Source organism: Geotrypetes seraphini, chromosome 6 (assembly GCF_902459505.1).
Source record: "Geotrypetes seraphini chromosome 6, aGeoSer1.1, whole genome shotgun sequence".
Lineage (NCBI taxonomy): Eukaryota > Metazoa > Chordata > Amphibia > Gymnophiona > Dermophiidae > Geotrypetes > Geotrypetes seraphini.
In genome coordinates, this window is record NC_047089.1 from 247,664,999 (window position 1) to 247,677,748 (window position 12,750).

General features: G+C 50.2%; 1 protein-coding gene across 9 annotated transcripts in view; it reads right to left on the reverse strand.

Moving 5' to 3' along the window:
- BCOR (BCL6 corepressor) overlaps window positions 1-12,750 on the reverse strand; it is a 163,287-nt gene that overhangs the window by 90,442 nt on the left and 60,095 nt on the right. For 8 of the 9 annotated variants that reach the window (XM_033948108.1, XM_033948107.1, XM_033948116.1 and 5 more), the window contains 3 exons: window positions 8,366-10,912; window positions 7,640-7,693; window positions 7,030-7,204 (listed from right to left, as the gene is read on the reverse strand). In XM_033948108.1, coding sequence (XP_033803999.1) covers window positions 7,030-7,204; window positions 7,640-7,693; window positions 8,366-10,912 — 2,776 coding nt within the window. The remainder of the gene's footprint in view (window positions 1-7,029; window positions 7,205-7,639; window positions 7,694-8,365; window positions 10,913-12,750) is intronic. The other variant, XM_033948113.1, reaches the window with a different exon arrangement.

A 12,750-nucleotide genomic window follows, 5' to 3' on the forward strand; every position in this document is an offset into this window, starting at 1 on the left:
CAACGTTTAGGCCACGCTACTTCTCTGCCTATGATGCGCTGCCCAAGCAACACAGTGACACTTCAGTTCACACTGGCACAAATCCAAGATTGACTCTGGGTCAGTTGTTTCCGATCCTTTCCAACCCTCTAAGGCAGGGGATCTCAAAGTCCCTCTTTGAGGGCCGCAATCCAGTCGGGTTTTCAGGATTTCCCCCATGAATATGCATTGAAAGCAGTGCATGCACACAGATCTCATGCATATTGGGGAAATCCTGAAAACCCGACTGGACTGCGGCCCTCAAGGAAGGGCTTTGAGAGCCCTGTTCTAAGGGGTCAAATCTAGATGTCTGCATTAGACACCAGGAATCCAGCGTTAGTGGTAGAGACAGCTGAGAGGGGAAGAACCTAGAGAACACCTCAAGGAAGAGAAAGAAAATCATTCAAACAGGTGAAGTTGGGTCATCAGTCACTTCCTTGCCCTAAATAATGAACCAACCTTGAAATATTAGATCTGCAACTTAGCACCACTGAATGCAGAGTGAAAGTAAGTCACCGGCTCGTAGGGGGAAAGAAATTTTTTAAATGTCAAAAGAGTAAAACTAAGCATTGTTGGAGGAAAGGCGGGAGAAGGGGGGGCATGATAGAGACTTTACTTAAAATTGGTTTTTCAAAGGATATATCCACCACTTGGCTTATAACATTTTTTGCTGCAAGTTATTTATCTATTTAGATTGTTATTGTTAGTATTGTTTCTAGAGAGACATTTAAATACCTGCGTAATGTAAATGCGCACGAGTCGCTCTTTCATTCAAAAGGAAGCTGTGGAATGAGAGGGCGTAGGATGAAGTTAAAAGGTGTTAAGACTCCGGCATAATCTGAGGAAATACTTTTTTAGGGAAAGGGTGGTAGATGCATGAAACAGTCTCCCAGAAGAGGTGGTGGAGAGGGTCTGGGACAGGCATGTGGGATCTCTCAAAGAGAGAAAGAGGTAATGGTTATTGCGGATGGGCAGACTAGATGGGCCATTTGGCCTTTATCTGCCATCATGTTACTGTGTTTCTATAACCATAAAGTTCTATGACATCACAATGCAGGTGTAAAGAGCCTTAGCCAATAGGAAGAGGACATGCAAATGTTAAGAGCCTTAGCCAATAGGGAGAGGAGGAGATAGCGGATGGGGAGACTGGATGGGCCATTTGGCCTTTATCTGCCATCATGTTACTGTGTTTCTATAACCATAAAGTTCTATGACATCACAATGCAGGTGTAAAGAGCCTTAGCCAATAGGAAGAAGAGGTGTAAATATTAAGAGCCTTAGCCAATAGGGAGAGGAGGAGATAGTGGATGTTGTAGATGGGCAGACTAGATGGGCCATTTGGCCTTTATCTGCCATTACGCTTCTATGTTTCTATGTTGGAAACGTCCTCTATGGACACCCCTAGATAGATCAGAAGATGGGAACTTCACCGTAAGCTTTCAGAATATCCCAGCAGACAGCAGCAGTGGTATAATGAGAGCAGTTGGCACCTTGAGCGGTAGCGCACCCCTGCCCTCTTCTCCGCCCCTCCCCTGCCCCCTTTCCTTCCTCTCCGTGCCTCTAACTGTTTGCCGGTGCGAGCAGCAGCTCCGACCTGCTGCTCACGTCAGCCTTGGCTCTCCCTTTCATGTCACTTCCTGGTTCTGTGACAGGGAGGGAGAGCCGAGGCTGGCGCAAACAGCAGGTCGGAGCTGCTGCTCGCACCGGCAAACAGTTAAAGGCATGGGAGGGGGAAGGGAAGGCATGCGAACGGCAGGAAAAGCAAGGGGGCAAACCCAGCAAGACGGCGCCCATGGTGGTCCACCTCCCCTGCCCCTCCTTACGATGCCACTGGACCGCAGCAGATAAAGAGCAATATGCTCCATCTGGCTTGGCCCAAGGGTAAATGCACAGGCAAAGTCCCTTCTGCACCCCACAAAAACTCTCCATCCTCCCCCAAACCCTCTTTCTACCACTAGTCGGTCTCCGCACCCATCCTGAGCATGCCTAAAATCTATCAAAGCAATGCTTCTACCACTTCAGCTAATAGGGCCGCGTCAGCCCCTGCCAACTTCAGTCCGAACTAGGGCTGTACTGAATATTTTTTATTTGATTCACGTTCGCCCAAACAGCGATGTAAATTCAAATTTGAATAAGCCTTGGCTCTATTGTGCTAAATCCTGGGAATATAAAGCACAGTTATTTACCGTAACAGGTGTTATCCAGGGACAGCAGGCAGCCATTCTCACATTCTGACGTCATCGACGGAGCCCTGATGCGGACGCCTCACAAGCAGACTTGCTTGAAGAAACTCGAAGTTTCGAGTCGCCCGCACCGTGCATTCTGATGAGGCTCGAGGTGGAAGCAGTAGGCGCAGAAGGGGCCCTCGGCAGGAGTCGAGGCCGAAGAAGCCTTCGAAGTCGAGGGATCTCCATCTCGAAGAGCTTGTCCACCAAAATATGACGACGCTTCAAAGCACGAGGCTGAAGTGTTTGGCAAGGTAGGCACGACCTAGGATGATGTTTCGGCCCAAGGCACTTGAGGCAGCGTCCGTGAGGGTCCGTAAGAGAGATCGCGCGCTGACACTTGCTACACCTCTTGAAGCCCGTGGCAGGCCGGGACATAGAAGGAAAAATAGCCGCCACAAGATCGAAGCCCTCGGGCTGCGGCCGAGCGGCCTGTCCCGAAAAACGAACGGAATAAGAAATTTTTTTTTTTTTTAACTAAAAATAAAAGAAATAAAATAAGAACAGCGATTCGTGAGGAAAAAAATACAAACCGCGGTTCAGAGAAGGCACAAAGTGAACGAAGTTAAACGCAGAGAGTCAAAGACGGCCTTCTCGGCTCCGCAGAAAGCTGAGAACTGAGGAGACGCACTCTGCGCTGGGCGGGAAGGCACTCGCGCACGCGCGGTGCGGGCGACTCGAAACTTCGAGTTTCTTCAAGCAAGTCTGCTTGCGAGGCGTCCGCGTCCGGGCTCCGTCGATGACGTCACCCATATGTGAGAACAGCTGCCTGCTTGTCCTGGGATAAACACTGGATCCCCAATTTCACGCTGATTCTTTTATTATTTCTTATGTGAAAGCTCGACGCCCATTACTCATATTTGGCCGAGTAAAATAATTTCAAAATTTGCATTCAGCCGAATAGCGAAATACGGTATTTAATACCGCTCTAGTTTGCAGCCTCAAAATCAGTACAAAGAGTCTTGAAAAACGTACGTATAAGACGGCAAAAAGCCAACCAAACCCCGCTCCAGTCCAAAGACTGTTTTCCTAACGACGTCAGCCCAAATGCATTCCAAGGTAGATTAGGAATAAGGCCTGGATTCTTCAAACAGCGTCTAACTCGGAGGTGCCGTTCAACGTGCTTTTTCAATCCCTGGCTCGGCGCAAAATATAGAATCGCGCTGAGTGGTGCCTAAGCGGTCTTGGGTACCGGCGTTGAATCCTTCGGCGCACTGCCCATTAGGTCTGGATTTTCACGACCTAAATCAGGGGTGTCAAGCTCAATCACATAAGGGGTCGAAATCTAAACCTTAGGCTAAGTCGCGGGCCAAATTTTTTAATTAAGATACTTAGGGCTCCTTTTATTAAGGTACGCTTATTTAATGCGCGCTAAATGCGCACCTTAATAAAAGGACCCTTTAGGGTTCCTTTTACTAAGCTGCGTTAGGGCATTAACGCGCGGAATAGAGCCCGCTGAATTTCCCCGCGCACTAGACCTTAACACCAGCATTGAGCTGGCGTTAGTTCTAGCCGCGTAGCGCGCGGTAATATCCTGCGTGCGCTAAAAACACTAGCGCACCTTAGTAAAAGGAGCCCTTAGTCTTCGTCGAAGTCTAGGGTTGCAACCTCCCCAACCCCACGCCGGCTCTGTGATGTAAACAAAATAAACAAAAAAGACTTTTCCTCTCTCTTTTAGGTCCTAGTTCACGCTTGCTGTCGAACACCAGCTCTGGCAGGATACACATTTCAAATGTGACATATTGTAATCACAAAACAGAAAATAAAATGATTTTTTTTTTCTACCTTTTGTTGTCTGGTCATTATTCAAATCATATTGTGGTCCCAAGCTCTGGTTCTCTTCTGATAACTCGCTTGCCAGGGTCTCCTTTTTTCTTCTTCCCTTCCGTTTCCCTTCCCTCCCCCGGAGGTCTGGCATCTTTCCTTCTGTCCCTCTGTTCCTTCCCTCCCCTCCATCCCGGCTTCCCGGTCTCACATTAAAGCAGCCTGCAGGGGATCACCGGTAGCGATCCTAGCAGGCTTCCATCGGCCTCCGCAGCACATTCCCTCTGCCGCAGTCCCGCCCCTCCTCCGACGTACTGCACCGCAGCAAAGGATCGCAATAGCCGACCGGCGATCCTCCGCAGGCTGCTTTCATGTGAGAGCGGGAAGCCACGGGAACCTACGGCCGATGCGGCGCTTGTGCTGGCGGGCCAGCTTAAGTGCAAATTGGAAACCGTCTGGCGGGTCAAATTTTATTAAACCGCGGGCCAGAGTTTGACATGTCTGGCCTAAACGAAGGAGCCTCAGTCAAACCACATCCGAAATCTGCCCCAGTGGAATAGTAAGGTGGAGGGGGGTGGGCTGGCCCGAGCAGGCACCTCTCCTCCTTCTCCCCCTCCCCCCCACACACACATACCTCTAGCTCGAGCAGCAGCTCCAACCTTAAGAATAGAAGCGGGACAGAAAATTTTAAAATAAATACATAAACCTGCTGCTTGCGTCAGTCTCTGTACTGCCTATTCTCATCCGATGTCTTGCAACACCTAAGGAAATCACGCCCACTCTCCACCCCCCCAACCACGTCTACTTTTCAAATAGGCCTAATCCAAGCCCGGGTTTCAACCTCCTTGTCCGACATCGCTATCTGGAGGCGCAACGCTGTCCCCGATGTCCCTGCGTGATTGGCGCCACAATCGGCAGCCGCTTTTAAGGCAGCCACCGACAACGGCACTGGTCACAGAATTCGGGCCCGTCATATTCCTATTTATTCGCTGGGATTAATAAACCGCTTTTTCATGAAGAGATTCTTCCAAAGCATTTTGAAATACGCTGAATAGTAAATCGGGTATCGAGCCGCAGAAGACTGTCCCCAAAGCCCCTGCGGAGAGTCGGGCCAACCTCTCCTTCCTCACCGACGCCGAAGAAGCTACAGCTGGGGCCGTCGGGGCCTCCCCCACCGCGCCCAATACACCCGGGCCCCGCTTCCTCTTGCGCTCTGAGCACTCACGATTGGCTGAAGGGTGTCGTGCCGGTGCTGCAGGTTCAGGGGGTTGCTTTTGTTGGAGAGGTGTGCGGGGGGCAGACACCTTTGTTCGGGGGGGGGGAAGACATAAGGGGGCCATGGAAAGACAGTCAGGGAGAGGGAAAGGGGACTACTTTGGGGGGGAGAGGTGTGCTGGGGGGCAGACAGCTTTGCTCTGCGGGAGAAGACAGAAGGGGGCCATGGAGAGACAGTCAGGGAGAGGGAAAGGGGGCTGCTTTGGAGGGAGGGGTGTGCTGGGGGGCAGACAGCTTTGATCTGGGGGGGAAGACAGAAAGGGGCCATGGAGAGACAGTCAGGGAGAGGGAAAGGGGCTGCTTTGGAGGGAGGGGTGTGCTGGGGGGCAGACAATTTTGATTGGAGGGGGAAGACAGAAGGGAGCCATGGAGAGACAGTCAGGGAGAGGGAAAGGGGGCTGCTTTGGGGGAAGGGGTATGCTGGGGGCATACAGCTTTGCTCTGAGGGGGGCGGGGGAATGACCCAAGGATACAGACAGAAAGAATGACACACAGGGGGCCAGAGAGACAGACAGAAAGGAAGACAGACAGCCAGCATCCAAGGAGAGACAGCCAGTGTCCAAGGAGAGAGAAACAAATAAACATAGACAGACAGACAGCAGCCAAGGGGAGAGAAAGAAAGACAGACACACACATCTATTCTAGCACCCGTTAATGTAACGGGCTTAAAGACTAGTTCTTAAATAATGGCCCGGCAGACTCACAATGTACCGTGTTTCCCTGAAAATAAGACCTACCCCCAAAATAAGCCCTAGTTAGATCATCCCCGAAGCCCCTTGCTCCCCCATCCCCCTGTGCAGCATCTTTCCATCTCTCCCTTCCATCCGAACCCCGCCAACCCTCCCACCGCGAGACTGACATACCTCCCTCCAAACAGCAGCATCGGCAGCACTCTAACAGGCTGCTTCTCAGTCTTCTCCCGCCAGGTCCTACCCTCTGCCACATCACTGATGATGTCATCAGCAACGCGGCACAGGAAAGGTCCCGGTGGGAGAAGACCGCAAAGCAGCCTGTTCAGAGTGCTACCGATGCTGCTGTTTGGCGGGAGGTATGTTGGCTTCACGGTGGGAGGGTCGGCGTGGTTCTACTGCGTGGAGGGGATGGGAAGGAGGGAGGGACAGAAAGATGCTGTGCAATGGTTCTGCTGCACGATGGGAGGGAGGGATAGAAAGATGCTACTCAAGGGTTCTGCTACACGGGGGGATGGGAGGGAGGGAGGGATAGAAAGATGCTACTCAAGGGTTCTACTTCACGGGGGGATGGGAGGGAAGGCACAAGGGAGGGGAGGAAAGATGCTGCACATGTGAGGAAGAGAAAGGAAAGAATTGGGGTGGAGGAGAGGAAGGGAGAGATGATCATTGTATATGAAAAGAATAAGACCTACCCCGAAAATAAGCCCTAGCGTGTTTTTTGGACCCAAAATTAATATGAGACACTGTCTTATTTTCGGGGAAACATAGTAACTATGGGCCAATGAAAGGTTAAGTGTTTTGTCCAGATTCACAAAGAGCAGGCTGGGATCAAACTCTCAACCTCAGTATGCCGAGACATCAGCTCTAACCACTCTAACCACTCCTCTACTCCTATTGGTGCCATTACCATTTAGTGCGTGCTAACCGTTAATGCCCCTTAATCAATCCTCCCCTAAGTGATGCATTGACGTGGGCATCTTGTTACCGAATTTTCCTTAAATTACGTGCTACTCCGAGCGCCGCACTTTCACAACCCCTCCCAAATTATTTCTTACCTCTGTCTATGCTCTTGTCGTCAAAAGCAGCAGCCTCTCCCTTTAGTTTCTTTTCGTTAATTCCTTTCATGTGGTCCCAGTCTGCCTGTGTGAATCTGCAGCCCTCGGGGTCTTTGGCGACGGTGTGGCCCTCGCGTTCTTTCATCTCCAGCTCGGAAAAGCGCATCATGGCACGCTAGAGAGAGAGCAGACATGAAATCTCCTGGCGGGAAAAGCCTCTTGGTCTTTCTTCCTTGCCTACTCTAAAGAAAAAAAACATTTCCAAAGGCACTCTGTTCCAAACCCAGCACGGGTCGCAAGATTATTAACTTGTCACAGCGGTAAAGTAGCAAAAAAAAAATCTATTCAAAACACACAGACTTTTAAGCATCTGAATGCAGAGCGCTACCGGGTCTTGCCTACTTAAACACACACAAACGATGCAATGTGCTCTGGAAATAAAAGGAAAAAAAAACAATAAAACAACACAAAAAAAAAAAAACAAAAAAACAGAACTGCACAAGGAATTTGAAAGATTATGGCCCAGAGCCTTCCTTTGGCGGACTTGGGAATTAAATTATACTCAAAAGCTTTATACAAGTTGCTAGTAATAAAAATGTGAAGAACTGACCTCGCCGTGAGCAGGAGAGAGATTTAAAATACTGTCCTCTTGTAATCCTTCCATCTATGTAATTAAAATGGGCACTCAATGGATCATTTGAGATCATTTGCATCCAGTTTTATCAGCAAAAACCACTTTTTTTTTTTTTTTTCTTAACAGTACAATACAATTTGGTTTGACTTGACTACAAATAATATAACAGCTTCTAGGAAAGTCTTATTATTTATCATAGCACCTCTGATGCATCTTGCCTTTTATAAAACACTTCAGTAATGACATCTACAGCATCCTACATCACTTAACAGAAGACAAATCCCATCCAGTTTGCTGTCACTGCACTTTTCCGTCACAGCTCGCTATGGCACCCACCGGCGGTTCTGCGTTTACAGAACACGGTTAACAGAAGGGTGAGATGCCATGTTGTGGCCACTTTTTTTTTTTTTTAAGTACCATTTTAATCCCAAATTTCCACTTGCAGTATTATTTTCCCCAAGGGCTGCATCTTTTAAAGGTTTGCGCCCAGACAGTGCCAGTTGAAAACAGGGAGATTTTAATTATTTATTTTTAGCCGATACATCTGGGACAAAGTTTTGCATCACTGCAAAACTAACACAAATATTTTAATGAAACCAGCTCCGAAGTTTCTCTTGGAGCGTTTGCTTTGCTTCCTTCACACCCCCTCTCCCCTTCCCTCCCCCAAACTTATAGGCACGGATTACACACAGGCACGCTCACCTGCAGCGCCCGCTGCTCCCGGCTCAGCTGGCTGGAATCCGCATACAGCTCCGTCGTGACACACTTGAACTGATCGCCCACGAAGCCAGCAGAGTTGGCGATGCGCTTGGCCAGCTTAGACGAGCGGCTCTTTGGAAACTTTCCATGCAGCAGGTTTAGGTCTTCAGCTCGGTCCCTGGGCAGCAAATCACCACTCTCGGAGCTTCCGAGGCGGAAGTGCAAGCTGTCCTCCGGGGCTTTAGGGAACGGCAGGGCTGGAGCAGTATGGCCCGGGCCTGGCTCCTGGAGGGCCGAGCTGTCCACCCTGACACTAGGAGCTTCAGGAAGCTCAGCCTTGGGCCAGCAGTCCTCTTCCCTGTGGGGCTTTGCGAGTTCCCATTGGTCGTTCTTGCCGACACTTTTGCTTTGGTGTGGTTTCAGGGCTCTGTCGGTTGTCATGCCCTCGAAATTGAGTTTAGGGCTGGACTCCAGCAGCCTGTTCCTCGCTGCAGGCTCTTCGTAACGGAGTCTCTCCTGCGACCGGGATCTCCTCTCCGACTTCTCATCTTTACCAACATCCAGTGCTACAGTAGGTAATATGGGATAGACCATGCCCAAGGCATCGTGGTACGATGTCATATAATCCCCTCTGGTCGGCAGCCCGTAAGGAATGCCGGGTTTTGGAGCCAGGGGGCCCGGAAAGAGACTGCCATTGGGAAGCAAGGCCGGATGCGGATACACAGGTCCTTTGCCATGCAAGGACAGGTGGCTGAAAGCCAGCGGTTCGGGCATGGCGTAGGGCAGGAAACTCCGAGGATAGTGCAGGGTCGGCGATCGGAAGGTCTCCGCATGTGGCAGGAAGAGGGAGGTAGGCAGGAGGCCGTTCTCACTGGTTTTAAAAGCCGAATCTGTAGGGCTGGCCTTAGTCCCTTTGCTGCCGTGCCTGGTAGCCGTGGCTGGGCCCGTGGGCTGGATGACGGACGTACCGCTCTCTGCCGAGCTCTGGCTCACCTTGAAGCTCTCCGGGTTCGAGTTAGGAGCAGGAGAAGCAGAGGCCGGGCGGCCAGTGCTCGAAACCGGCCCCACCTTATTGCCGACTGCTCCGTCTGTATTTCCCATCCTGGGGCACGAGGAGCTCCTCTGCTGTGGTACCACCCGATGCAGGGCTTTATTCTTCAGTGGCACCATTTTGCTGTCCTCGCTTATAGCAGGGCCGGGAACAACCCAGGAAGAGGACACCGTGCTAATAATTTCAGGTCTATAGATGACAGAGCCGTTCCCCAACGGTGATACAACTTCCTTCCGTGCATCCCTTCCGGGTGCAGCCAGAGCACTTCCAGACCTGCTCTGGACCAGTTTACTCATAGTGTCCAACTTCAGCGTCTCTCCGTCTGTAACTTTTGAGGATAAGTCCAGAGGCTTGTCTGGAACGTCTTTGGACGGTGTCTGCTTTTCCAGTACAGGAGGCGACCTGTCGTCTTTCCGCTCCTGAGCTGGTTTTCGCAGGTGCGTCAACACGGGTTGAGGATTTTCACCTCCATCGTGTAATTTGGGAAATTTGCCACCAGATATTCTTGTGTTAGGAAAGTCACTATTCAAGCTCATGTACGGCACTGAGAGGGTAACAGGGGGAGGAGGCGGCGGCGACCCCGACGCCGACATCCTGGGAAAGTGTTTGTGAAAATCCGAGTAGGTGTCTCCAATCGGAGTGGACAAATGATCCCGAAGAGAGGATCTGGGCGAATGGGGGAGCAGGAGAGCCGGGTCCGTCGAAATATTACTCGGTGGCTTGGCGCAGGAGCCTCGGGGCTGTTTGCTGTTCTGGAGATGTGGGTAGGTGTGTGGGTCTATCGGATTTCCGTGGCCAACGCCCATCTTCCAGGCCAAGTTCTTGTCTGCACAGTGAACCAGAGAAGGAAGTGCTGGAGCACTCGATATCCTCATCGGCGTGGCCAACGGCGAGACGATGTGAGGTGCAACGTAGTGGGGGGGCACATACAGCAAACCATCCCCACTGGTGCACACAGATGAATAAGCCAGGTGTTGTGGCAAAGTGTAGGACTGCTGAGGTAGCAATGGTTTATATATGTTCATAGAGTACTTAGTCGGTGACTCAATAAAAGGGTATATGGCTGGTGCTGCTCCCTCCATAAAGGGATGCATCCAGGGAAGTCGCAGGTAAGTAGCACCGTTGACGTTAAGTGAGTTTTGCTTATCACTTAAACTTCTGTCCAAGCCAAGTGCGTCGCCTGAAGGAACAGAGGGTTTCTGTATTGCAGCGGGAGGTTTATAGATGGTGCTGAAGCCATTCAGCGCCTTTCCTGTGATAGGGGAACCGTCCATCGGCTCCGCGGGATTGGGTTTGAACTGTATATCTGGATTCCTCTCGGGAGTAAACCCCAGGCCGGTCATGGGGTTTGCGGCCTCTCGTCCTTTTTCTGAGCTGAGGCTGCACAGACTGGAGTAGACGATGTTGCTTGGAACCGAGATCCCTTCTCGCAGAAGGCCGGTGCTGTCCATGCTCAGAGCTGCAAGGCTGTCCATCTGATGTGCCGTCGCTGCATCCACCTGCATAGAAGGAGACAGGGGTTTTTGTTTTTAGCTGTTACTGCTACAAAATAAAAGATTGGTATAACAAACAGTATACTTGGTTTTAATTAGACCACCACCAAAGCCATATCCCATAAGGGAAGAGGAGAGAAGACCTGTGAAATCATGGTGGCTGTTTCAGAAGCATCTCCATGCGTAAACAGTGGTTTTATAAGCGTGGGTCACACGCGTGTAAAATGGCGATGCCAGAAGCCGTTATTTACGTATGGAGATCCATATCATGCAGGGAGACATGGTGGAGTCGTGGTCTGTATGTGGTTCAGGCAGGCCAAAACTCAATGAGGTCCAGGGCCGGATTTTCCTATAGGCTAACTAGGCTTCAGCCTAGGGCCTCAAGATCAAGAGGGGCCTACATTCAAATTGTTAGCAAAATTAAAATTACACCATTCTAAAAACAGTGAACACTAAAACACTGAACCGAAAATAAGGAGAAATTCTACGCTTCGGGATCGGAACCGGCTCCGGCCGCAACGGGGCGCCGACTCGGCTTCTCCCTTTCTTTTTCTCGCCCTGGGAGGAGGATCGGGGAGGGAAAGATGTCAGTCCGGAAACAGCTGGGCAAAGCTCAGCCCCGCAGGGAGAGAGGCAAAATGTGGATCCGTCAGGACAGTGCGGCCCAGACTGGCATCGGGGGGGTGGGGGGTTTCAGTGGACGGGGGATGGGAGGCAGGCAGGCTGGCATCGGAGGGGGTTTAATGGAAGGCAGGCAGGCAAGATGGCATGGGGGGTGTTCAATGGAAGGGGGATGGGAGGCAGGCGGGCATCGGAGGGGGGATGAGGTGAGGAAGGACGTACTGGGGGCACTATGGACATAGGAAGGGGCAATGTTGTGTGTTATGTTTGATTAGTTATTGTTACAAGTACTATATATGGTGCTGAGAATAAATGTCCAAATAAGTGTTCTCGACTTTTTTTTATTTGTTATCCGTGTCACATTTTTATAAAGGTTAGTACCAATAACAACATGTTTCATTTAACATATTGATATATATCACAGTAATGATGTATTTTATTATCTCTCATGTAATTTACAAACTTAAAAATGGGAGGTGAAAGGGCCTCATAAGTGAAATAGCCTAGGGCCTCTTTTCATCTAAATCCGGCCCTGATGGGGTCCCTTTACCAAACCACAGTAAAAAGTGGCTGAAGGGCGTCCCTAAGTGGTTCATTCCCAGGGTAAAAACTGCCAATTTTTCTATTTTCTCCCCTTAACGGCCACACACTATTTTTCCCGATGGTGCGTGGTCATTATAATGTGCACGAGTCCGTACTGCCACCCATTATGTAGGTGGTAAGGTTCACATGCCTATCATACACTAATCAGTTAGCGCGTGGCACGGTAGACGTGCTAATTGATTGGTGCAAAACACCCTCACCCCCGATCAGCCCCCAACGCTAAAAAATACATTTTATTTTTCAGTGCGTGGGTAATGCGCACACACGCAAAAGTTACCATGAGACACCTGAGCATAACTTGCAGGACGCCTTTTTGATTGCATGCGTTAGAGCTTATTGCAGAAGAGTTAAAGGGCCCCTTAAGAACGTATCCCCTTCTTACAACAGGAACGCGTGAACACAAGAAAAAAAAAAATGTCCCCATTGTGTTTTAAAAACTGCATGTTTCAACCAAAGCTTTACCTGATGAATTAAACAGCTAATTCTCCTTAAACCCCTTTATTTCCACCCTCTGAAGATCCATCAACCCCAGTCACCTGTTCCCAGCATAAGTAACTGGGCAAGATCCCAAAAAGTAAAGTAGATTTTATGCTGTTTATCCTAGGAATAAGCACTAGATT